The sequence below is a fragment of the Acanthochromis polyacanthus genome, chromosome 17, assembly GCF_021347895.1.
Source record: "Acanthochromis polyacanthus isolate Apoly-LR-REF ecotype Palm Island chromosome 17, KAUST_Apoly_ChrSc, whole genome shotgun sequence".
NCBI lineage: Eukaryota > Metazoa > Chordata > Actinopteri > Pomacentridae > Acanthochromis > Acanthochromis polyacanthus.
Window position 1 is genome coordinate 20,551,140 of NC_067129.1, and position 26,808 is coordinate 20,577,947.

At 44.4% G+C, this 26,808-nt stretch overlaps 1 protein-coding gene across 2 annotated transcripts in view; it reads left to right on the forward strand.

The window, feature by feature from the left end:
• The window catches only part of nrip1b (nuclear receptor interacting protein 1b), a 39,094-nt gene extending 14,986 nt beyond the window's left edge, over positions 1 to 24,108 (forward strand). For both annotated transcript variants that reach the window (XM_022196619.2, XM_051937151.1), the window contains exon 2: positions 17,797 to 24,108. In XM_022196619.2, coding sequence (XP_022052311.1) covers positions 18,255 to 21,884 — 3,630 coding nt within the window. In that variant the 5' untranslated portion in view covers positions 17,797 to 18,254 and the 3' untranslated portion in view covers positions 21,885 to 24,108. The remainder of the gene's footprint in view (positions 1 to 17,796) is intronic.
• Positions 24,109 to 26,808: the final 2,700 nt, after the last annotated feature.

A 26,808-nucleotide genomic window follows, 5' to 3' on the forward strand; every position in this document is an offset into this window, starting at 1 on the left:
GGGGGAACAGATAAGGAGTGGCGTAGATTGAATAAAAGAGCTGAGGAGAAAGGGGGAGGATAGGTGCGGGGTTGGGGGGTAGGAGGAGGGCTGAGATGTCTATCAGGCCGCGTGAAGGTTTTTTTTCTTTTTTTTTCTTTTTTTTTTTTTTGTCTTGCAGATCCAGTTCAAGGGCGCCCGCAGGCGAGGCAGCTCTCGCTCTTGCCGTGCCAACGCTGCCGCTCAAGGTCATATGAGCCAGCCCTGTGACATTAAAGAGGAACAGGAAAGGGGGACGGGGAGGGAGGGGGCAGAGAAACCATCAACCACAGACATGCACACACACACTCGCATGTGAATTGAGTTGCGAGGGGGAAAAGTAGCCTTTAACTTCTCAAGTCTTTCCCATGACTTTCTGCACTGGTGTCTGGGTCTACAGTGGATTTTGTGAGGGCAAGAGCTTTTTAAGGGCAGTAATGAGAGTGTCTTATTCTCTCTGCACAGAGCCAAGAGATGCTTGGCTAACAGCTTTGTAGTTGCCAGCCACACATACAGCCAGTGTTTGTGTGTGTGTGTGTGTGTGTGTGAAGAGAGAGAGGGGAAAAGATGGAAGAGAGAAGAGTCACTGTGATAAACCTCAGGGGAGGGAGGTAGAGAAGAGAAAAAAGGTCTTAAAGTTATTTAAAGGGACAGTGATCCAATGGCAAGTGTTCTTCAATTCTGGGTTAAAGTTAAAGTGAGTTTAAGCTTTAGTGAATTTGACCTCTTTTGACCAATCAGTCTTCACTGCAGAGAGCACAAACTGTTGTACAGTGTAGCACATCAGCAGGTGGTTTCAAATAGGAAGTAGAATTGTGGTCAAACATTCTGGCATGTGGTGCTTTTAACTGTTGCTCTTACTGTAAATCACACTGATTTCCAAGTACAGCTAAGCACCTGCAATGTGAATATACACACATACACATTATGTCAGACCTGCAGAACTATTCTACAGACCCATATTGCTCATCGGAACATCAGTAGGGCGGTGAGCTCAGGGGGGATGTAATCGCGTGACAATAAGCCTTTTTAACACAATACATTTCACGTCATCATATGAAAAGCACAGGGATAGCAAATAATCGGAATGGTGCCTGGACATATGACTTCTGCTGTCTGAGCGGCTTCGTTGCATTGGACACTTGGTTATCACACAATAGTCTTAAATGACTAGAAACAGATGATGACTCTCATTTAGTACATGGGCGCCTGCCAGAAGCAATTAAGTGACAGAAGTCTTTGTCATGGTGCCCTGTTGCTAACAAAACCCCAAAAATGCTCTATGCTTTCCAACTGGAAACTGCCTGAAGTCCCAGTGACCACCTTCTCGGGTGGCTGCAGGGAATTGAAAGGACTCAGAAACGCCCCCACAGTTTAAGTAATTGTTCCTTGTATCATTTTTGGATGGATAAGTCTCGATAATTGGTCGATTTTTAGTAGGATCACAATCGTGATCGTCAACAGGCAGCTAACGTAGTGTTCACTTGTTGTCATAGTTACAGTGATGTCATGCCACTATCGCACAGTGATACAGAAATCTATAACAAATCTGTGGATCCAGACTATAAGCTGCATCACTGCCACAATCTAATCAGTTGTCCTTGTGCCAACCGATCATCACATAGAAGAGGTTCCTGGTGTTACAACCAGCTAGCGTAAAATATATTTTCTCATATGCATTAATTGCTATATTGTAAGTTATGACACATGGGCCTTTCTGACAGGTGAATTGTGATAACTCCTGTCGGATGTTGTTTATTTGTCAAGGACGATACACACTGATGAATTTTGCTGGTACTCAGAGGTTTTTTTGTTTGTTTGTACTCATTGCACTGATGTTCCAAAGTGTCATATTTTTTAATTGTCTATTTTTATATTTGCATTATTAAAAGAGGTCTCTCTTTTGTTGTGTTTTGATATCATCATAGCAGACATGAGCCCATTACGACATACCATCAATAGGGTGTAGGATATACTGTAGTGTGCTCTGGGTGGGCTGACTAGCTCATCCACTTTTTTGTTTACACTGCCGTCATGTGTTCACTCGTCAATCAGGTATCGGCTTGCGGTGCCCATTACACTGTGTGAGAACAATGTCTTGTGCTACAACAGAACACAGCTGTACATATCAGGGTTGCACTCAGGGTAGCAGGGTGCTGTTGTGGGTTTAGAAGCGCCCTCCAGCCTGAGGACATGGGTTCAAGTCCTTGTTTTTGGCGGCATGCTGTACACTACAGTGAACCCTCAGGGGCTGTGCTGTGGAGCTGACCTCTGACCTCAGTGTGAATTGAAAAATGTTTCAGATTCCTGCTTCATATTAATAATAGAATTCAATAATTATTTCATACAGCTCAGTTTACCCTTCAGAGAGTATTATTCCCCCGGACTAGTCCAGTTTTTATCATACTTAGCAAGAAATTAGTAGGAGCTTTTCATCTATTACTTTACATCAATATACAACTATCGGAAAAGAAGTACAAGGTGAATGTAATGAGGGATGATTTTTGGACAGAGATAAGGCTATGTTTTCTGGAACAGAACTAATAGCCCTACTATCATCTAAATTTCCTTGTGGATGTAAAAGTACAGGCAGACATTGTATGAGTCCACAAAGTCAGTCTCCTAGGCCGCTAATGGAGCTGCTTCAGGCTATGCATCAATATGACATCACAGATTACAATCTTTAGACTTTGGGAGCACTTTAGGTACTTTCAGTGCTGGAAGAACGGAGCGAGAACTGGCCGACAAAACACTGAGTCATTATAATAACAATCACAGAGATGGGTGGAGCCGCACAGTGATACAGCCTGACAGAAATTACAAAAGTGTACCCATGGGGACTAGTGAGTCTGTGGGACTTGAGAGAGATTTTGCAGTGACGTTACTAACGGACCTCATCACGTCTTTTGCCTAATGTGCCATCACAGTATTGCTTTTCACATTACAGTGATCCAAAGATTAAAGCATTTATTATTCACATTGTTGCAAAATGCAGTTAACACAGAAATTCTCTCAGTGCATCAAAGTAAACAAAGCTAATGTTGTAAGTTGTAAAATGACTCTAGGGGGAGTCAAATAAATGGTCTATAATGAATGTATTTACTTTGTATGTCTTTTTAATTGAAAAAATCTGCTATTTCTTTCAGTTAAAATGAATAGAAACAACAAATGTACTTTTTAACCTATAATGTCAATACTAGTTAACACTGTTTACAAGTTGATTATTACACATTAGCCAATGAAAATAATTACATTTGAGTCATTGTCAGCAAAAGTAATGTACTTTTCACAGTCTCATTGTATGTTTTTACATTGTATATATCTAATTTTGTATCGCAGATTTTTGCTATATGTAATTTTTTCTTAAAAATTTAAATTATTTTGTAGTAAAATAAGCATTTCCTAGCCTAAAAGACTGAAAACAATACAAAAAATAATATTTAAAATGTATTAAAAGAATATTAAATTGAAATAAAATGCGTATAGCACTGGCTGCTGATTGGTTCGGCCCCCGTAGTGTCAGTCTCCTCTAGCTCCCATGTATAGCTTGCGTTCTGCATCTTTCCTTGTCTATTTCACATCGATATCTGATCGCTGCGCATACTGTTGCTCTGCGGTGTTGTGTTTTTGTGAAAGGAAGTGGTTAGAAGAGTGTGGGAAAGGTTAATAAACGTGGTAAAGGTTTTTAAGAGTGCGTGGAGGGTTTATAAAGCCTTGAAATATACATAAGTAATAAAATAAATATAAAGTCGATACTTTGCGGATTTTCGCCTATCGTGGGGGGTTCTGGAATCTCACCCCCACAATAGATGAGGGACCACTGTATTACTTTTTATCATTTAGTCCAGTGCTGTCAGCTGTACCTTTAAATCACTCTAAAGCCTCCACACCTACATGAGTGCAAGTAGAAAACACCCGCTAGCTTCCTCGTTGACTGCACACAACCATTCAGAAGTCCTGCAGTTTCCCGTAATTTTGAATAAGCTGAAAGAATCCGTTTGAAATGTGTCTTGCTGCTTGTGTAGTGGCAACAATTGTAAGAGACTGCCAAAAGAGTACCGGTTTTTGGTCAAGGTCATCCTTTCTGTAGCCAAAATATTTCCATACAACTGGTGTTGTATTTCTTTTCAAGACCAAATCTTTCTTTTCAGTGCTTCACTGCTGTTCCTTGCTCATTTTGCTGTTCCCATGTGGAGCCTGCATGTCAGCAAGCTCTTAAAACTTTAAAATGTAGTTTTAAAAAGTCTGTGTGTAGAAGAACGGTGAATTTGTCGTAAATGTTCTGTCAGACAGACTTCTTTCAGAAAATGACAGCCATGTGAGTTTTGTTTTTTGAACTGCGATATGTTTGAAAAGGATACAGATGTGTTTGAAAGGCAGAGACACTGAACTGATGTTCAACAACCATCTAACAGGGCATTAGAGGGATTAATAGCTGTACTGTAACTACTGGATTTTAAGGGAGCCCAACAGTGCTAGTGAACAGCACAGGGCTTTATACAGTGCCACAAAATTCAGATAGAAAGTGAGTGTTGATATGTTGGAAAAAGTGGCTCCAAGTACTGAATAATAAATTGACATTCAAATTGCAGCAGAGAAAGTCCTTTCTGTGGAGAGTTGCTCAGAGGATTGCACTGTGTATCCCTTTTGCATGGTTTAACTATAGTAATTTAACACAATATTTGTCTTCTGCCTGCATAGGCCTGCTTTCCATTTTGTATGTGTGTAGGCTGACGATCTAGCGGGGACGATGGGTTTACCCCAGACACCTGTAGCTCAGTGACAGTCTTTCTCTGGGGTAGAGGAGCATATATATATCCCGCCTGTATGACATCTAGTCTAAGTCCCTATGAACTGTACTTTCTACTCAGACGGGATTTACCGGATAAGTGTCGCTCGCACTTGTGACGCAATCCTTTTGAACACTAACCACTCAAAGCTGGATTTAAAGCTCCACTGAACCCTGATGAACTTTGACATTTAAGGTGGAACTATGGCAGAAAAAGAGTGTGGAAAGAGTGTCCTCACCAGCTTAAAACTCCACCGGGAACCAGCCACCGGGGCGTTCAATCACACCTGTTCATCACCCAGCTGGCATTGTACCATTTTGACTCTTTCTTTTGATTAAACGAAAAAGCATTTAGACTAAACAATCAATAGGTACAGGCTTGAGTCCTGAATCGCTCTGGCATAAATCTTCCTGGTGCCTGGCGTGGAGTCGTCTCTGTATCATTTTTGCTGATTAGTTTTCCCATTACTCAAAACAGATGTGTTCGCTGGTGATGAATGATCCAATTATGGGATATTTGTCACCCATTTGATATCTGCTGCTAGTCTGTGACTGTAAAGAATTTCAGTGTGACGCTGCCTCCCCAGTCCACAGTCCACTCCGGCTCGGTACTTGTTGACCAAGCCTTTGGATTTGTTTAAATGGCCAACCGGCCGTCAGGAACAGCTTTCCCTGTGATGTTTTTCCGTCCCCAGTAGCACCAGACGCTTCCCCCTGATCATCTCATCAATCTGGAGGTTGCAGATAAGAGACGCACTAAACAGGATGCTCAGCACTCATGTCATTTTGAGTGAAGTTGCCTGATCATAAAGTTTTATTCAACTGTTGTATCGTCGTAATTCTGCTGACATGCCTCAGATAGCAGTCATACATGTCTAAACTGTGGCTGACCCCCTCCAACTGCTCCACACACACACACACACACACCAAAACAATACACAGACACACAGCTGAAAGGATTCATGTACACCCCCTCAGCCCTCCCACCCCTCTGTCTGTGGACAGTAGGCTGATTCTGCAGCCTCCCTCCCTCTCTTTTTCTCTGCTGTGCTGAGCTGTGTGTGTGTGCGTGTGTGCGTGTGCGTGTGCGTGTGTGTGTGTGTGTGTGTGCGTGTGCGCGTGTGTGTGTGTGTGTGTGTGTGTGACAGCTGCCTAATTGGGCATTCTCCCCTCGTCGGAGCGCCTGCCTCTCCTCTCTCTCCTCCAGCCTGGGCCAGGGCTGCTGACGAATGGCAGCGGATTACAGATGAGGACACGGTGACCCGCCTGACCTTGCTGCACAGCCGCGGGGGAGGGAGGGGGTGAGGTGGGGGTGGGGGGGGTGGGGGGGGGACGGCAGAGCGCTAGAGGTGGGGCGGACGGGGTGCTAGGACTGCAGAGAGAGAGAGGCAGTCGTGGGATGGGGGTGTTGGCGGTGGGCATAGGTGCGGGAGTGGTGACGGTGGGGGCGGGGGGGGAGGGGGCGGGGATGGCGTCAGGTCAGCGGAGGATGAGGTCGCCCGAAGGTGGGTGAGATATGGGGACGAAGGGGGGGCCGTTTGCCAGGTGGCCGGGCAGGCAGGCGGGTGATCAGGCGAATGACAAGAGTGTCACATGACGGTGCCACCCCCCCCACATACACACACACACACACACACACAACCCCCCTCCTCCTCCACCCATGTCAGTATGTCAAGGGCACGAGCCCCCGCTGGCAGCCGTCACTGCGGCATTTCCCCCCGCGTGCACATACACACACTTTTATTTATATATTTATTTATTTCCTCTCTTCCCCTCCTCCTCCTCCTCTCCTTCTCCTTCTTCTTCTTCTTCTTCTTCTTTTTTGCTCTTCTGTTCTTCTTTACTTTTTTTATGTGTCTATCAGACGAGCAGCTTCTATATGACTGCTGGCTTGCCTCCACACACCCCCGGGCCGCGATGTGGTCGGTCAAAAGGAGGCGGCGGGTCCTTGAGTGTGGTGAATTTTAATTTCTGTGCGCACTATAGATATTTCCATGCCCCCGCCCCCCACCTTCCTGCTGTGCGTGTGAGACTGCCAAGGTGAGGTTGTGTCCTCTTGTTAAGAGCGATTAATGGCACTCGTTATGTACATAATGAAATATCCCTGCTGATGCATAGGGTGGCGTTGTCTCTCTCTCTCTCTCTCACTCTCACTCTCTCACTCTCTCGCTCTCTGACACACACACACACACACTCCGATTGCCTGCATTTCTATGTGTGTGTGTATAGTGTAACATCGTGGATGCTTTGTTACAGCCTCCAGGCAACTCCAGTATGTGTTTGATATGGTGTATAGACCCCCCCTTGTAAGCCATCTCTCCAAATGAGAAAGGAACGGGAATTAAGGCCCTGTCAATTCACAGTCGAGTTTGTTCCTCTTTTTCGCTTTAGATGCGCACAACACTGCAGCTCCCTGCGTGACATGTGTTCTGAGAGATAGAGATGGGTGGCTCACCACTGAGTCCCGTTTTGACTGGCGGAGTAAATTTAGATCTAATCTTCTTGTGTGTGTTCTTTTATAGCCCGAGAATGTTCACCTAACATCAGCTTTTAAGTTGACCTTGTTGTGTTGTTTGCTCGTCTGAGGCTTGTGTGTATGTGTGCGTTTCTAGGACAAGACGCTGCTGGCTTCCCTATAGGTTTTTATTTTGATCTGGTTGTGTGTGTGTTTGCTTGCGCGAGGGTGTGTGCGCGCGCTAACACCATTCAGTGCCTGAGTCAAGCTGTGCAAGCTCTTTTAATCCCACGCCCCGGTGCACGTAGGCTTGATTAGTGGCAGCAGTTATCTGTGCAGAAGACAGCCCGCCCTCCTTTAGCATTTGGTCAGGTCTGGGGCACTGGGGGGGTGTCAAGTCATGAGAAAGGTGAACGAGGAAGGAGAAAGGCAGAGGGGGCAGCAGCGGAGGGATGGCTGGAACGAGGGAAGAGGGGAGGGCTGAAGCCTGATTAGTATTCTAAAGGAGCACTCCTGCCAGTAGAGCAAATTGATTACTGCACTTTACCTGTATCAGCCTCCACAGCTAAGGATGACAAGGTACGGGAGCATGATGTGTGTCTGCATTCACCTCCCAACCACAGCAGAATAGGTGTGTTAGCATTTGACTTAGTGTGCCGCTTTTTTGTTACTTTGCTGAGCACTTTTTTTTTTTACTACGTTTACCGCTGGATAGTGTTCCCTCTCTTCTCAATCTCCTTCATTACAGTGAAATAATATGCCTGTTGCAGTTGGGTGCTGGCCTTGTCTATCTCTCTCTGTGTCTGATTTAATAGTCAATGGCTGACTGAGGGAGGACAGACTCGTTTCCTGTGAGCCTTGGCCCCTTGCTTGTCTGCATTTAAGCTGACAATTAGCAGGTTTCTATTGGTTACAGTGAAGGCAACCTGATCAATTGCGGAGCAACAAAAAAGTGAAATGTGGTGATTTTTTTTCTTGGTTTTAATTTCCATCAACACCTTGCAAATGAAGGGTTGAGTTGTGGTGTTGATGCTCCAAATTCCTGCCTGTTTTCATTCTTGCTACTCAATCAGGGACTGATTACACCTGGGCTGCCAGGTGAAGGCAATTAATTTCAATTAACCTCTGCTTAGAGAGAAAAGCAGCAGTAGTCTGAGTAATGACAACAACAATTGAGACCCACTGCCTTGAATTCCTGTGCTCATCTGCCCCTCGACTTTTTTTCAGGTGACTCAACGCAATATGTAAAAAACAGTAGCTCCATCTTCAAATACCTGTTTTTTCATTTTGTAGGCCAGAACATGTCTTCCAGTGTGAAATTTAAATTCAAAGCCAATTACACTGATCAGTTCAGCCTGTCAGTTCCGTGCACTGTGTTGTCAATAGTCAGTGGCTACTGCAAGGATTTTTATATTCACTGCATGTCAGCGGCCTGACCCAAATCATGAACCTTCCATTCATTGATAGAATGCAACTGATGGAAGTTGATTAAGCACAGTTTTATCGAATGCCCCTCTTTTAGAAGCATCCAGCCTAAAAGTGAAAGTGTGTTTATTGTGTCGACGTGATTAACAGGTTATCAGCAGTGATCTAAAGGCAGAGAGACAAACGCTCCTCACGCGGCACCATACACCTGATCACTGTCGCGCTTGCATTACGTTGCCAAGATCCATTAGTTGTATCCATTAAGTTGTTTATTACACTAATAGGTGAATTGTGTCTTTTCCAAATGCTCAATTAAAAATGGCTGGTGTAGACTTTCTCTAGCGGGAAAGTAACACGAGGATCCATCACAAGCCTGACGTATATCTCAAGTCATGTTTTATAACCTAAATTTTGAAATAACTTCCTAACCAGGACAGCTCATCTGCAAAATCGTGGACAGACAAAGAGCAGCTCAGACTGGGCCTCACTTCTTTTTAGTTCCTGCACTGAAGTGACCCTGCTGTAGTTAGTAAGAAGTGCAGCCCACTGTGTGTTAGCTGTTAAGACTCATCGCTGAGGGGAAGGCTTAAATATAAGGAGGAGGTCAAGCTAAATAAAGTGTGTTTTGCCCTGGTGTCTATAGGATATGGATTTATCTGCGGTTCAGTGGAGATCATGGTGATCTTGGCACACACCAAGAAAAGGACTTTTAACTCTTAAATAGAGAGTTTGTTGGACATTTTAACACCTTAACTTGCTGCTGTATTTATGCCTTATAGAAAAATGTATTAGATCTTATTTTTGTATCTGTTTTCATACATTCTCTTTGTTGTATATCTTATTTTAAAACAGGCAGGGCTGCAGCCTAATGAGTTTTTCCTTTTTGGTTATTGTTTTACTTGACAAAATCTGTAAAATGAAGAAATGAACACAGGATTTATCACAACTTCTTGAGACCAAATTGAGCCTGCAGATGTCTTATTACATCTGAGAGTCTGAAGTCAACAATTATCGATATTTTACAAGATTTGTGCTTTAAAAATGCTTGAAAGTATTGTTTGAGTCATTGTTAATTATTTGTCGGCAATATGGTTAACTGCAAAATCCTCTCAGTCTCAAAGTCTACAGTCAGGAAAAGCTTTGACAAAAAGAAGACAGTAGCTCATATTTCCAATATTTCTGAGCCTCTTTAGCACTTCACCATTTTTTAGTCATTTATCTCCATATCTTTTAGAGATGGAAATGGACTGTTTTAAAAGACAGGCAGTGTGTCTTACAATTTTTGTGTTGGATCTAAAGTTTCATTTTTTTATGAAAAGTCACAGCAGATAGACATGCCTGCTTTTGCGCTTCTCTCTATTTCCAACACTAGCCCTTTGTCAGGTGTTGGTTAATTTTTTAAACTCGGATCCAAAGTGGTGTGTCACATCCTTAGTGCAGCGCGGGCCACCACTTTACTGAGATCATCCTTCAGCTCTGTCACTGCCATCTCGATGAACATGCATACAGAAAGGGCAGTGAATGCGGCATTTAGGATCTGGGTTTTGAATGTTGTTTTGCCTGACAAAAATGGTGAAACATATACACTGTCAGTCAAATGTTTGGACACGCCTTCTCATTCAGTGTTTTTTCTTTCTTTTTTTTACAACTTCCTACATTGTAGATTCTCACTGAAGATATCAAAACTATAAAGCAAGATATATGGAATTATGTAGCAAACAAACAATTGTCAAATAACTCCAAATATGTTTTATATTTTAGATTCTTCAAAGTAGCCACCCTTTGCTTTGATGACAGCTTTGCAAACCCTTGGCCTTCTCTCGATGAGCTTCATGAAATAGTCATCTGAAATGGTTTTCACTTCACAGGTGTGCCTTGTCAAGTTAATTTGTGGATTTTCTTGCTTTCTTAGTGGGGTTGGGACCATCAGCTGTGTTGTGCAGAAGTCAGGTTGATACACAGTTGACAGCCCTACTTGACAACTGTTAGAATCCATATTATGGTAAGAAGCAATTAGCTGAAAAAAAAAGAGAAACAACAGTCCATCATTACTTTAAAAACTGAAGGTCAGTCAGTCCGGAAAATTGCAAAAACTTTAAATGTATCCCCAAGTGCAGTCACAAAAACCATCAAGTGCTACGACGAAACTGGCTCACGAGGAACGCACAAGACAGGAAGACCAAGAGTCATCTCTACTGCTGAGGATAAGTTCATCCGAGTCACCAGCCTCAGAAATGCCACACAGAGTTCTAGTAGCAGACAAATCTCTATGTCAACTGTTCAGAGGAGACTGACCAATCAGGCCTTTATGGTCAAATAGCTGCTGAGAAACCACTACCAAGGAAAAGCAACAAGCAGAAAAGATTTGTTTGAAACACAAGAAATGGACATCAGACCAGTGGAAATCTGTGCTTTGGTCTGATGAGTCCAAATTTGAGATCTTTGGTTCCACCACCTGTATCTTTGTGCAACGCGGAAAAGTGAACGGATGGTCTCTACATGCATGTTTACCAACGTGAAGCATGGAGGAGGAGGTGTGATGATGTGGGGGTGCTTTGCTGGTGACACTGTTGGGGATTTATCTAAAATTTAAGGCACACTGAACCAGCATGGCTACCACAGCATCCTACAGCGACATGCCATCCCATCCGTTTTTTCGTTCAGTTGGACCATCATTTATTTTTCAACAGGACAATGACCCCAAACACACCTCCAGGCTGTGTGAGGGCTATTTGACCAAGAAGGAGAGTGATGAGTGCTGCATCTGATGACCTGGCCTCCACAGGCACCTGACCTAAACCCAGTTGAGATGGTTTGGGATGAGATGGATCGTAGAGTGAAGGCAAAAGGGCCAACAAGTGCTCAGCATCTCTGGGAACTCCTTCAAGACTGTTGGAAAACCATTTCAGTTGACTACTTCATGAAACGTATGCCAAGAGTGTGCAAAGCAGTAATCAAAGCAAAGAATGGCTATTTTGAAGAATAAAATCTAAAACATGTTTTGACTTATTTCACTCTTTTTTGTTTTCTACATATTTCCGTATGTGCTCATTCATAGTTTCGATGCCGTCAGTGAGAATCTGCAATGTAAATAGTCATAAAAATAAAGAAAAAAGTTATCAAATGAGAAAGTTTGTCCAAACTTTTGACTGGTAGTGTATGTCATATCAAATTATGGTCATATTAACGTACTTTGTCAGCATATAAATTAGTCATAAATTATTGTGTCTTATATGTGTATATGTGTCTTGTCCTGGCCCAGTGGAATACTTAAAGTTATGTAGGACACCTGATTTTAAAAACAGCTTTTCAGACTTTGTTATTGAAGCAGCAACAGGCTTACAAGTATTCCATTACAATCTCCAGTGTAACTGATAAGGGTCATCTGAGCTTAATAAATAGTTAAAATTAGTTTTGCCCAGTGTTTTGTTTGAATAGGAATCACATTGCAACATAAGCTTAAGTAGCTGAGGAGGGTGTCTACAGCTTGCATTTGGGTCTTCGCCAGGTTGTGTAACAAAAGGGTGCAGGGTGGCATAAGGTCCTTTGGGGTGTCAGGATGGCAGGTATACTGCCGCTTGTTTTATCAGTGTTATCTAAGGCCCTCGCCTCGTGGAGTTAAAGTATAGTTAGCAGCTGCTACTCCGTTTTCTCCTACCAGAGTTGGCTTTTTCAGTTATTAAATGTCACTGTGCTTTATTTGTCTTGATGTCTGTGCCATCTGCACCTTGTCTCTGCATGATGTCCTTTAAATACTTAGTTAAATAATAAGCTAGATTCAACTTACAGATGCATAGACATGTTGTACCACCCTCAAACTTTCATTTAAGGGTTGTGAATATTCAGAGTGGAGTTGTTTTTATGGTTGCAGCAGCTATATCTGTGTGAGCGCTGGGTCAGGCATCGGGGCCAGGTGAAGGACTAATCTTAGTGAAGTCTCCTGTTCACTGGCATGAACTCAGCCCTGCCCTGCCAACTGGACTGGTGCTGCTTGAGAGATTTTCCCAGAAAAGGTTGCACATAATTGTTTTATACTTTATTGGGTTAAATGGGTCTAATTGATTTAAAAGATTCCTTTAATTGTGCAACTTTGAATGGGATTGCATTCTTGTCGAGGTAAAAGGAGAGAAAAAATAGAAATGATGTTTTTGATGATTCTAATGGAATGTCCCTTCACAACCCATTGTACCCTGTAATATCATTCTCCAACCTCACTCAGAGCAAGCATTAGGATGATTTAAAAACTAGAAAGTAGGTCAATGGGAGCCTTATGAAAGGCAAAATGATAGCAGATATGTCCTCTTCTTTTTCTTTCACTTGGACCTTTGTCACACACTGTAATACTCCAAACCATCTTAAATTACTCACAGTAAAAAGAAAAAGCAGCACTCTTTTTAACCCAATAAAGTCAGACATCTTGCTGACTCACAGCAATAGCTGTCTTAGAGCTGATGCCAAGGATATTATGGAAATGATTCATTAAAGGCCAAGGTTTTTAGCTGGTTTTATCCAGCTTTCAGGGCAGCCTTACAGTGGGACATTTGATCTCAATTGCAAAGTGGCCCATTTCCCTCAGACATCACCACTGCAGTCTGTTTCAAGGGCCGAGCTCTGCCTTTTGGCGTGCTGGCCATGGGGCAATCAGCTGTTCCTATTTCCAGCACCAGTGTTTACAAATGGAAAATGTGTGTTGTTTCGGGAGGGAAATGAGCACCATTTTGGACAGACGATGCGAGCAGAAGATTACCTCGGAGCCCAATAGAAATGAATCAGGTATAGATTGATGACAGCCACGGCTCATTAAGAAAGAGTGTGTGTGTGTGTGTTTAATTGATGCACTAATTCTCAGCCACTCAGGAAATGGCCCTTGGGTGGGTCTTTCAAATGGCACACAAATATTTACTATGGACACAAACATTTTGGTAAGCACATCCATGCAAGCCTGGGCATGTAAGGTAAAGGGAGAGCGTGTCCAGGTCTGTGATACAGTGCAGTGATATCATCGTTGCATTGGCTAGTTATGCTGGGTCCTCTGCCACTCAGCTGGGCTCTGAAACACTTAGATGACTCATCAGTGTGCATGAATTCCTTTATGCTTTCTCTCTCTCAACCCCAGGAACTCTTTGTACTGATGAGTACAGATGAAGTTAAAATACGCCCCCACCATCCTCATCAAGGCCAGATGCAGGCCAAGAACTTTGGCACTCTGCTCCCATTTTGTCTGAAGTCTGAACTGTTAGCAGTCATTTCACACTGTCCCTCACAGTCAAGTGCTCTGAGTAGGATGCTTTTTTCCCACAGGATAGCCTGTGCTACTTAACACAAGAGGTCTGACTTTTCTGTATTCGTGTATTACATTTCCTTTATGTGGGGTACATCCATGGGTTTCAGTGTGCACATACGGGGGCGTGTGTGCTATGCATGACTTGTTTGGTCAATGCATCCCAAGAAGTGGGTCAGAGTGCCCTAGTTCTCATTGTGTGGGCGTGCATGTTTCTGTGTATTGCATTTCAGTGTTATTTTGTCCTGATTGACTTATCTGCAAAACGTTTTCTTGCTCTTGCTCTCCTGCTGTTCAGAAGCATGTTATTCTCTTGTTTACCTTTCTCAAGGTGAACAAGAGCTTTTAATTCAACTTTCCTCTGGTGCACTCATTCACTTGTGGAAGGCTTGGAGCAACTGCATTTGGTCAGGTAGCTTATGTTTTGTCTTATTTAATCATGTCAGGCCATATTGAATTTACAAATAGCGGTCACGCCGCATGTGTAAGTGAGCTACCCTGTTGAGTATGTGCAGCAGGGCTGGGCTGCAGATTACATGATATAATAGTGTTTAGGCATCGCCTCTCCTTTTAAATTCCGTTAACCTTGACTCCCCTTAAATGCAGGGAGAACACATCTGCCAGGCTGGTGTCAGACATTAGTAATACACACCGCTCAGGCAGCATTGTCACTTTTTATTAACGCCCAGAGCTTTGCATGGACACCAGCTGTTGCATCAAGTGGAAAAGCCTTGGCGGCATGAATGACCTTGACTTTAACTGCCACTCCTTTGGCTCTTCCCCTTTTAATTCTTTTGTTTGGTCTCATACATTTTAAATGGCTTAAATGGATTACCATTCCTGACGATGAAGGTCATTTAGAAACTCACTTTTTTTGTCAGATAGAAAAAAGCCTGTATTATCAGCACGTGTGTTCATGCCTGTGTCAGATCGGGGGGTGGGGGGATGGAGGGAAGGGAGGAGGTGTAATCTGGAGGTCAGTGAGGGGAATGAAGCACACATTTTGAGATCTAATTCGGGACATCTGCATTGGCACATTTTGTCAGCCTTCTGGTACTTCCATGTATCTTAGGTAGCGTCTGGGAGTGCAGTGACCTTTGCTGTTCCCGGTGTCTTTTAAGCACCAGAGGACTGAAACAGAGAGAGAAATAGATGAAGAGTCAACCAGCCAGGGGATGATGAAGCCTCGCCCCTCCCCATCACTTGCCCTCCCTCTTGCATGTGCGTGGCTGACTGTAGGGGTAAAAATCACTTTAGAATGGTGCCTGCTCTGTCATTGGCTGACATTGTCAAGGATAATGGATAATCACCACAGAAACCGTAGAGCAGCTCATTGGTGCTGTGGTGTCCCACAGTGGGGGAGGAGGGTGGAGGTCAGGCTTTTTGGGTGCCACCACCGATGAGATGACATGTTAACAGATGTGTAAGGTCATTTTCAATGTATACACCAGGGGAGATAATGTAATAGTAATGCACACATCACACATTCTGAGAGAGGAAAGGAGGAGGGCTGTATGCTTTAGGGGCTCAGCATAGAGGACAGCTTTCCCTATATTAAGGTCATTTATTTGTTAACAGTGCTTTGTCACTGAGGAGAACATATTTTTTCTTGCCCTTGCTGTAGCAGGGCTTTTTGACACCGGCTCTGTCATTACATGTCTCTCAAGAGCTTGAAGGTCCTCACTTTGTTTAAAGACTAATTCATACTTTCTATGAGATAGTGAATGCAGTAGCTCTTTAGTATATAAATTAATATATTGCAGTGTCATAGTGTCCCTGTGCTGCCTTGTCTGCTCTGTATAGAAGTGTCTTTGGGCAAAAACATAGACAAGGTCAACTGTAATTCCAAAGGTTCACTGCCAGCAGCGGAGAGATTAACAGAATTCCCCGTGTTGAAACTGTGTCAGTGTTTCTTTCACATTTACATTTTTTCTTTCACTAACTGGGGGGATGAATCGCAGCATATTAGTTGTTATACCAGGCTATGTCGAAGGTGTATATGTGCTCATGTTTCCTGTGCTGATCAAACGTGGTGTTACAGGCCTTTCCATTATAATTGCGTTAAGCTCACTGGCGGGAAAATAGTCCTAATCCTGAGCATCTAAGATTAGCATGACAACAGACGTCAGATGGCCCAATGTGACCAGGTTGGCTTTTGTTGTTGTCAGATTTGGGTCAACAGCTTAAAGATGGCCTTGAACTGTAATTGATGCTGATGGGCCAATCTCAGTTAAGATATTCTGTTCTGCATGGTGCCCCACAGTCTGAAGAGTGTCTTCGACCCCTGGACCTTTGCTTTGAAAAGGTCTTAAAATTGTCAAGCTGATTGTTTTCCTACTGCTGCTCAGACTTAATTGTGCACTGATCAGCTTAAATCCAGCTTCTAATCCCAGCTCATTTCCAAGGTGGCATTAAAAGTGCCACCTTGTTGCCCTTACTGTCATGACAACCTGTGGACCTTGGCCACGGGGATGGATTTCAGCCTGATTAGAAGCCTGCTGCCTTGTTGTTTTTGGCCCTTGCTACTGCTCTCTGTGAAGTATTTAGGCTGGTGGCTGTGTGGGTTGCCATGGCCTTTCGTCATAATCAGAGGCTGCTGTCCTGTCGTGTGACCTGCTATGTCGGTCCACTCAGCGGACACCAAAGGTGAGGACGGCATCGCGAAAGGACACGGACAGCAGCTGAGGCGAGGTGGAAACTCTGTATTAATTAACCTTTATGGGATGCAGCCAGGACTGTCGGAGGTGTCCTGTATCCACGGAAACCACGCTGACAGGGTTCAGAGCAGAGGTCTCCCAGGGCAGCACTGCTGACACTGTCATGGCAACTGGCACAATGCTCACCCCAGTGTCACCGACTCTGCCCTCCTGACAGTGGTGTGGTGTGACAGGTGCACCTGATCCTTAAGCCACCCCACCCCATAATACACACACACACACACACACACACACACACACACACACACACACACACACACACACACACACACACACACACACACACACACACACACACACACACACACACACGACAGCTGAGTGCAGCTTGTCTGTTAGTTATATCCTTGCTCTGATTCTCAACAGCATTTGTACTGTACCTTTAAATACCACTCACATCGTATTAAGTCAGTTCAGATTTTGCTCCTCTCTTTTGATTTAAAAACAGTTCAGGGTCAAAAGAGCTAAGCTTGGTGATGGATTTACAGCTGGCCAGGTGTTAATGAAGATAATGCAGTAGTGAGGCTGTCCGTATACATGTCATATCTATGTCTGTCTTTGTGTACTTATTCTCTCTTGTGTTCAGGCATGAAGGCTTAAATGCTTACTTGTGTGCATGTGGGTGAGTGGGTGGGTGGCTCTTGCTTTATGTAGACCGAGGGTTGCGTCGTGTGAGATGCTGCTCAAGTGCATAAGGAGCAGGAGGTGGTGGGGTGGGATAATCCACTGAAATGACAAGCTGCATAAGGAATTATTCACAGCTCTCACAAGGCCCTTCACTTTTGAAAGACATCGCTGTGAGGGGCTTACTGCTCAGACCTGAATGTTTTCAAGGTAGTGGGCTTGAATTTTCAATTTGGATCCAATCAGGCCTAATCTACATTTGTCGTCTGTTCGGTGGCTGTGAGGGGCGAGTGCAGAGAGGAGAAGGAGCCGTGTGCAGTCAATCTGAAATGTTGCTAAGTAACAGAGATGGCAGACAAGGTGGTGAAATGAATGTGATATAGTGCTGTGCAAATCCCAGCTTCTCACATGGTTTTTCCTTTTTCTCTTTTTTCTTTACCCAACCATCTCCCCTTCCCTCTTTTCTCTCTCTCTCTAACTCCCATAGGTCCCCCGTGTGAGATCTGCAAAGCTGAGAGGCGCCACTGACAGAACCACAGCCAGGCCTGAGGACAGACATCCCAAACATCCACAGCCACGGAATGTGTCAACATCTTTGTGGTGAAATCCCGCTGACTCCTCGCTTGCTACTCACATAAGCCTGGAGCTGGGCCTTCTGGGATCCTACGGTGTTTAAAGGCATACAACAATGCCTGGGAGGCCCACCTGCCCCAGATTGCCTCCAACCATGGTTGCTGTTTCACCACAGTGCTGACTGTGCCCACTATAGAGAGGGTTTACATCAAGCTACTGTATCCTTCAGCCCCTCTGCATATTCACTCAGTGCAACTGCCTGCCCTCTTTTTGGTATTTAGGAAGTACATGCCACTGTCAGCCAGATGACCTAGTGGACATTTATTTCCCAGTAGCAGTGCTGAGCCATACGAGGGGATCCTACTATTGAACATGACTCATGGGGAGGAGCCTGGCCCTGAGACACACAAGGATTCAGCTGTTCTAACTTATCTGGAAGGTTTACTGATGCATCCAGTAGTGGCCGGGCCTGGGGCCACGGCGAGTGGGAGGTCAGAGGGTGCCCACAGCAATCAAGAGCAGGGTGACAAGGTGAGCGGGTCCTTCCAACTGCCCAACCATGGCCCCACAGCTCCCAAGACTGGAACCAATGGGCCCACACTAGGTTCTTCACAGCACCTGAAGAAGGCCCGCTTACTCCGTTCTGGAGCCTGGAATGATCCAGGGAACCAGCGGATGAGTTCACCCCCAGCGGAGCTGAATGGCCAAGGGGGAGGCCTGCAAAATGGAGCATTAGAGGGATCTCCTCATGCTGGAGAGAGCACCCTGTTGGCTTCCCTGCTTCAATCATTCAGCTCACGGCTTCAGAGCGTGGCAATGTCTCAGCACTCTAATAAGCCCCCCAGTGAGTGTTCCTCTCCATCCAAGGCACCCCCTGCAGACAAAGAGCCACTTCCTGTATATGGGACCGCCTCAAGTCGCTTAAAGGGCCTAATGAGGAAGAGCAAACTTCAAAATCACAGCAACACACCTTACAGTCGCCGCGTACACAGTCAGGACAGACCCCCTGAATCACCTCGGTCAGCACACAGCGCCACTCCTCCTGCCGCTCCTACAGCTGCTGAATCCGTGTCCTGTGCGGAGCGTCTGAAGGCAGTGGCCAACATGGTGAAAATTCGTTCTAGTCCAGCACCTTCGCCCAAGCCCAGTGTGGCCTGTAGTCAGCTGGCCCTGCTGCTGTCCAGTGAAGCCCATCTCCAGCAATACTCCAGAGAGCACGCACTCAAAGCCCAGCTCTCAGGAAGATCTGCCAGTGAGAGACTAGCTGCCATGGCAAACCAGCAGCATGGCCAGGACAAAAGGCCACCTAGTGTGGGAGGGACTCTACCCGGAGCTACAGACACACTTAGCTCCTTAACAACTCAAAATGGAATGACGACAACAACCACAATAACAACAACACTCCCTCGAACGGCCCTGTCCAGTCCACAGAGCCCCTCTTTACTGCGTGGCCACAGCCAAAGCTCCCCTCCCACTCCCCCACGTGTTCCAAGCCACAGTCACAGCCAGCCACCTAGAGAGAAGCGAGCCTTTGACTCACGTCCAACCCGACCCCCCCAAACATGCAGTAGCCTACTTCTGCTGCTACTGAACAACCACAACAACCAGAAGCAGCTGACCAAGAATGGACACCTAGAGGACAGCTGTGGCATCTTGCCACCAAGCGGCTCCTCTTCAGTCACATCAGACAGTGAATGCTCCACACAGGAGAGGAGCCTGACCAAGGACAGCAGTGATGCAGAGAGTTCCTATTCAAGTTGCTCTCCTATTGACCTCTCCATGAGAAGCCGTGTCAATATACAAGACACAGGGCCCAAAACTACAACCCCTCCTTCCACCTCTACCTTCTCTTCTTCCACCACAGTGTTTTCCTCTACCCCGGTTGCGTTCTCTCCTCAAGCTTCTGCTCAGCCCTCCACCACAACTTTTTCACCATCCTCTACTGCTGTCTCCTCTATTTCCACTGCTCTCTCTTCATCTTCCTCCTCTTCTATCTCTACCTCTTCCTTGGACAAACTCACAGAATCTTTAATAAACAAGTGGAAGCCAGAGCCATCAGGATCAAAGGTGTCCAAGAACAAGGAGCCTGAAATGAGCCCAGACCTAAAATCCCACCCCAAGCTCACACTTATGCAGCTTCTTCTTGAGCGCAGAAATAATGAGATGGTTAATAAAAGCGCAGCTAACCAAGATTTGCCACTTGATATAACTATGGCCACCATGTCTCGAACCCAGCAAAAAGGACTGGTGCCTTGGGAAGAGACCAGGACAAAAAGCCCCATAGATAGGCCTGTAGCCCCGGCTCAGCCCCTCTACCCCCTTAGTCGTGACCCGAGTGGTGCATTATCCCCATTTTCCTATCCCTCCCCCAATGTCCAGTCCAGCCCGTTGGATTTGTGTAAGTCTAAAGCCTTCCCTGCTGAGAAAGCTTCAGAGCCTGCATTCAGTGCCAGTAAACTGTTACAGAATCTGGCTCAGTGTGGCACAGCTTCTTCCTCCCCACCCATCCCCTCCGGCAAAGGACTGGGCCAGGAGGTTGATGCCAACAGGCCCCTCGCCCTTTTAGAAAGGCTCAATGCTCCAATCCACAGGACCACCACCACTCCACTCTCGGAAGGAGCGTCAGGCAGTGGCACGCCTTTCAGTCGGAAGGGAGCTTCTCCTCCTTCATCACAAATTGAGAACCTCTTAGAGAGGCGCACTGTTCTGCAGCTCCTTCTAGGAACGGGCTCAACTACTGCTACAGTTAGCCGTAAAGATAGGCCCAGTGGGAGTGGCAGGAGAAGTGTAGAGGTGGCAGGGGGATGCTATGAGAAGAGCCCTGGGGCCTCCATCATCTGTGACAGCTCAAATGGTCCCCCTTTGGATGTAAAGGTCAAATCAGAGCTCGCAGAAGAGGTAGGGCCATCGTCTGCCATGTCTGAGGATTTGAGTGACAGAAAGAGACTGAGTGGCTATGAGAAGAATAGCCCCCTCTCAGATTCTCAGCAGGACTTAAAAACAGAACCACGGCCTGCAGAGGTCATAGCAAAATATGGCCTCCTCAGCCAGCTGCTTAAGCAACAGACTGCTACCTACTATACCAGTGCTGCTATGCAGACTGAGACACAGCCCAGACAGGTTAAAGAGGAACAGAGGGAGTATCCAAGCCCCAGTCCTAAGAAAAGACGCCTCTGCTCTGATCAGACAGATAGTTTTAATAATATCAGCTCTCCAAGAGTAGTGGATAGAGGTGACACAAACATTTTTGCCTATTCTGCTGTTCAGGTAGAGTCTGACCAGCAGAGGAGTCTGAAGGAAGAGGAGGCTCCACCAAGGAGCCCACCAAGTGAAACCCTCACCAGAGAGAGCCGGGGCTTCAATGTGCTCAAACAGCTGCTGCTCTCTGACAACTGCCTGAAGGAGCTGTCCCAGCAGCCCCGGGGGGCACCCAGTCCTTCCGTCCTGCAGGCCAATGGCAAGGCAAATGGCAGCATTCTCAGTCAGCCTGCCCATAATCATAGCTTCCTCCACTTGCCCAGCTGGCATCCCCATGGTTCCCTCAACTCAGGGCTTCCGAGTAATCTCAGACCACTGCCCACCCCTCCTGCAGGTGACAGCCCTATCCGCAGCCCCTGGAGTCGCCAGCCAGCTCCGTGGCCGGTCACTCAAAAACGGGACCCCCCTACTCTAGTCAAACAGGAGCCTGAGAGCCCTGTGCGGTGGAGTAGTCAGGAGAACGAAGAGGAGGAGGAGGAGGAGGGTTGTGACTCAAACCCGGACTCTCCGCGACTCTCACGTTCTAACCCCATCCTGTATTACATGTTGCAGAAGGGCAGCATTCAGCTGAGGAAGGAAGTGAGGGATCAGGGAGAGGGAGCCCAGTCTGTGGTCAGAGTTAAAGAAGAGCCAATCAGTGACATGCATGCCTATGAACGCAGTCTGAGCTCCACCCCTCAATCACCGACCCACAATGACAAGCACAGCCATGAGAGCCAGGGGCTGAGCCAATCATCTGAGTAGAAGTTGTATCAACTACAGAAAAATACAAAGCTGAAGCAAATTCATTGACTCTTTTTTTTCATTTTGAAGACTTGCCAAATTGGTTTGATGAGACAATTAACTAAGAATGCAAAGTGATTTTTTTTTTTTTTTTTTTTTTTTTTGTGGAACAGAGCAAGCTCAAGTTCAAGTGCATATTTGCATTGCTTTCTCAATTTTGAATACTGAGGTCATGGAATGGTACAAAACAGGTCTACCTTAGCAAAATGATTAATTGATACAACCAAAACTGTGCAACTGTCACAAATGTAACCTTTCCCGTCAGTGATTATCATTCCCTACATATTTGATTTTGTCAATTATGGAGTCCTCCTTTACAATTCGTTCTTGTTTTACACTTACTATTTGTGTCTGAATTGCACACATATCACTATTCCATGTCCTCTTTGTTTCCTGCCATAAAACATTTAGAAAGAACATTTCAAGCAACATTTATTATTGATGACTCCAAAAATGTTAGTGCTCAGTTCAGTGGACATTTATTTATTTTCTCCATAGACAGAGTCCCATCAATTTTAGATAAGATTCAAAATAAAGTCATTCCAGGGCAGTCACAGCGGTCTATTACAACAATGTACATGATAAATTCATTCAAAGGAGGACCTTGAAAACAACATTCACACTGCAATGGCTTCAGTGAGGATCCCACCATGATGAATGCTTTGTCTTGCTTTTCCTCAAGATTCATGGTGTGGCATAATTACCAATGGAGAAAGAATATATCACTGGAGGTTTGAATGGTCACAACTCATTGTGTTTTGCTTTTATTTGAATTGAACGCTTAAGGCCAATATTCGACAGTGCAAATTCAGGGCAACGTGTTTGCAGACTGTGCAGTTTTGAGCAGATGGGTCAACAGAGCATGTGTGGTGCTTACAGTTGAGCAACTGTGTATAAACAGGTTTCTAGAGCAACAGTTAAAAGGCTGCAGCGCCTGAGAAACTTATCTTACCATCCTGGATAAACCCACTCCACTTTTCTTCATGCAAACAAAAACTTTGAGTGTAAAAAAAAAAAAAAAAAAGCAAAAGGAGGACTCAGAGTTTGCACTATCGAAACTAAATCCTTGGCGTCCTTTTCAGAATAATTTAATGGCATGTAAGAAAAAATGTCAGTATTGTTATCTGTTGAGAATTTGACAGTTTGTGATTTTTTTTCTTCATTTCTTAATTGTTGTGGTTTATGGACATCTTTTTTTTGTGGCAGTCTCTTAACTCATAAAAAGTCAAAAGAATTGCATGATAATAAAGAGAAGACCACAGGTACATCTTTGTTTTCAAAGCAGCTGGATATGTGTACCTGCCCCCCAATAATCACCAAGACATTTTGGTGTCTTGAGGGATATCTGGTATCTAGCTTCTTATTTTTGATTGTACTGTATTATTTTCAGTTGATTTCACACACTGCTTTATCCATTTAGTCTTGTGATCTTTTTAATACATATACCTATGAAGTACGTCTCTTCAATTATTAATACATTTTCACAATGGTTAAATATATTTGTGTAAATAGTACTTTCAGTATGAAAGATGACTATTTTGTAATGTTTAAGAAAAGATATTACCCTAGTTTTTAATGCCCTGATATGTAAATATGAATTATATGCGTACAAGTGTATATACAAAGGCAGAGGATGCAATGCCCATCTTTTTTTGGTTGGTTTGTTCTTTGCATGTGTCTCTATGTGGTAAATGATAATCTATCCTGCGCTGTGTTGTGTAATAATGTCTGACTCTCCTCACTGCTGCCTGTTGCATGCAGACGCATGGGAACTACCTGTGTATCCCTACTGGTGAAGGGGGAAAATGTCAAGTCTTAAAATAGGTCTTTTTTTTATCACAGAGAGAGGTTGGTTTAGAATACGAACAGTCTCTAAATAACCACAGACTGTGGAGCAAGTTGATAAAAATGTGTGAAAAATAAACGTGCATTGAATATTTTTGTGATTTTTCTTTTCTGTTACTGGTTAACAAAGCTCTGTGAAAGAACTTGGGGCTCTAGTGGGGGATTGACGTACAATCATAGATCTGCATTGTGCATCTAAGAAATACATTTGTAGCAGCAAATATAAAAAAAAATGTTTCATTTTTTCATGTGAAGACCTGAAACATTATTTCATTTTTTTATGTTTTCATTTTTGGTGTTCATTTGCACTGATATCTCAAAAATAAAGTACTAAAATGCATGACCTAGTATGAATGTGTTCCTCTTTTTGCAGTTTGCCATTCAGAAGTTTGTTTTTGATTTGTACAAACTAGAAATGAGACATTACACCTCAGCATTAATTCAAACATTACATACGTTTATACTGATCCATTTGTTCAGGGGTTATGAGCAGCCTAATTCATGTGAGTGGTCACTTTACAGAACATTTTATTAAACCAAGGCCACTATTAGGGAAATTGAGGTACCTTAGCTCCCCAATATCAGACTTGGGCCTCACATTAAAGAATATTATTGTTAAAAAAGGACATCAAAGCCAAACAGCACTCTCTGTAATCAAAGACTCTGTCTTTTAAAGGAGTGAGAGGATGTCCTGTATTTGCTACAAAACTAGTGCTTCTGAGTTGGCTGCTGTTCACTCCAGTGCTGAGTCTTAACAAAGACAGGAAAGACACAGAAAAGAGGGAGGACATGTGAAGGTCACCAGATGTATATTGAATGGCCAAGGACGTATTTTACACAAATAGAACATATACCAGGTGTATAGTGAACACATAATAGATGGCATTGTTCAGTAAATATAAAACCTTTATTCTTGTTTTCACTCTGGAAGTTAGTCAATTTAGTAATAATTTTCTTAACTTGAGAAGAAGCTGCCCGTAGCATGAGACTTGCTAAAGGTGAAGACGAGTTCAAGCTAAACTTCCCTTGCACTGGGTTGAATATGAAGTCCAGCAAGTGAACAGACGGCTTTTTGTCTGCAGTGCACTTTTGAAATTGCAGCACAGTTCCTCAGCCCTGACTTCCCTTTTATTTAATCCTCCCCATGACTGACTGCACTCTCTTTAAACTCCCAGTAACCTTTCCCCTTCGTGAACTTCTCCATTTCAAGATTCTTATCAAGGCTGAACCGCCAGTAACCTCTTGATTTCCTCCGATTGCTGAAGCAGCGGCAAACATAAAGGAGTGAGACGCAAGTTTAAGCTGAGGTCAAGGTGTAAAACTTGACAATCGGCTGTTTGTCTGTGGCTTCTCTCTTTGATTTCCTGACCTCAGCATGAGGCCAAAAGGATGTGAGCACTGCACACCAGGCCTCCAATGACTCAAATACAGGCCAAGGACTCACAAGTTCCACAACAGACATTTCATAGTTATGAGGCCTCCAAAAACCATTTCCTGGCATTACACATGCTTATTCTCTGACAAACAACTTAATGACCGCACTTAACGTGCTCAGCCGAGAGTTTATCTACATGGGAACACAAGGACTGTTTGAAATTTCAACTACTCTTACGCATGATCTGCTGATTTTAGTGTTAATGAGATACTTTCTTGTTGGGTGCTTTGTTTATTCACATGGAGGCCATACAGAGCTAACACTTGTCACTAGTTGTCATGGTGATTGGTGTGATAAATATGTTCACAGATGTTTCATCACCCACTTCTCATGCAACTGTTTGAACCCTAGCCACACGATTTGACCTCAAATGTTATGTAAACACACAGACACACACACACACACACACACACACACACACACACACACACACACACACACACACACACACACACACACACACATACGCACTCTCAATTTAATTAGCATTTTATGGGTTACCCCATTTGGAGTGTAATAAAGGCAGAATCTAAATGCTAAAATACCAAGCCGTCTTCCTGAAGATACCAGCAAGGATCCTTCTGTACTTTGCCTTGAGGTACTGCTGCTGTCGTGGCTGGTTGAGAGCAAAACACATGCGAGCAGCGCCTCAAGTCAGGCAACAATAAAGAGGTTAAAGCAAACACCTGGGGAAACTCCTGCACCGAGAAAAGAGGTCAGATCGGTTTATTTTCCCAACCTTACACCAGTTCCCCTAGTGGGGTCTGTGCGTTTGAAGATGTACCTCTTTGTGAAGTCTTTTCCTTAACCCCCTGGGTCATGACCTTTTGCCCCACCTCCCGTGCCCTGACCTGGCTGATCCTGTTTCCCGGGACAGGATCAACTGTTGGCCTGCAGCTGTGGGGCCCCCCACTCCTTCCTACTCCTCCTCTCCACACTCGCGCACACACCACAACCAGCACCACCCACCTTCCTCCTCCCCCTTCTTCCGCTCCCGAGCAATACACTCAGCCCTTTCTTCTAATGTTTCATGTAAATATGACAAGCGGCAGCAGGGTTTGTGTACCTTCTTTTCTTTCTTGTCTGATAGCCTCTTGACCCTTACTGTTTCACATGGCCCTTTAGTCTACATACATGACTTGGTAATTATTCATTAAAGACTAACTACCTCAATGTGCAGAAAGGCTGCAGAAAGGGTGGAAACAAGAAGAGAAAAATACACACTTACTTCATGAGTACCGATCAATGACAACTATTTTTTAAAGCTCCCTTACTGATATCCATATACAAGCATGTAAACAGGCCCAATGTAATATTCATGATGAGTGAGAGTCCCTGTAGTCCACAGAGCAGGCTGTCAGCTTGAGGGATCTTGGCTGACACTGAAAGAACATGGATGATATTTGCCATGTCAGATAAGCACAAGGGTAAATGTTTTACAAACTGGCTAGGGAAAAGTAGCAGTGTCAGTCTGCTGTCTGCCAGTATCTTCTAATGCCACTGATCATTTTTAAACCTTTCTCTTGTGAATCTTTTTGCAAAAGTTCTTGCTGACACATCCGGAGGTTTTGATTGGTCAATAAAGGAGCTAATCCCCTCTGTGGA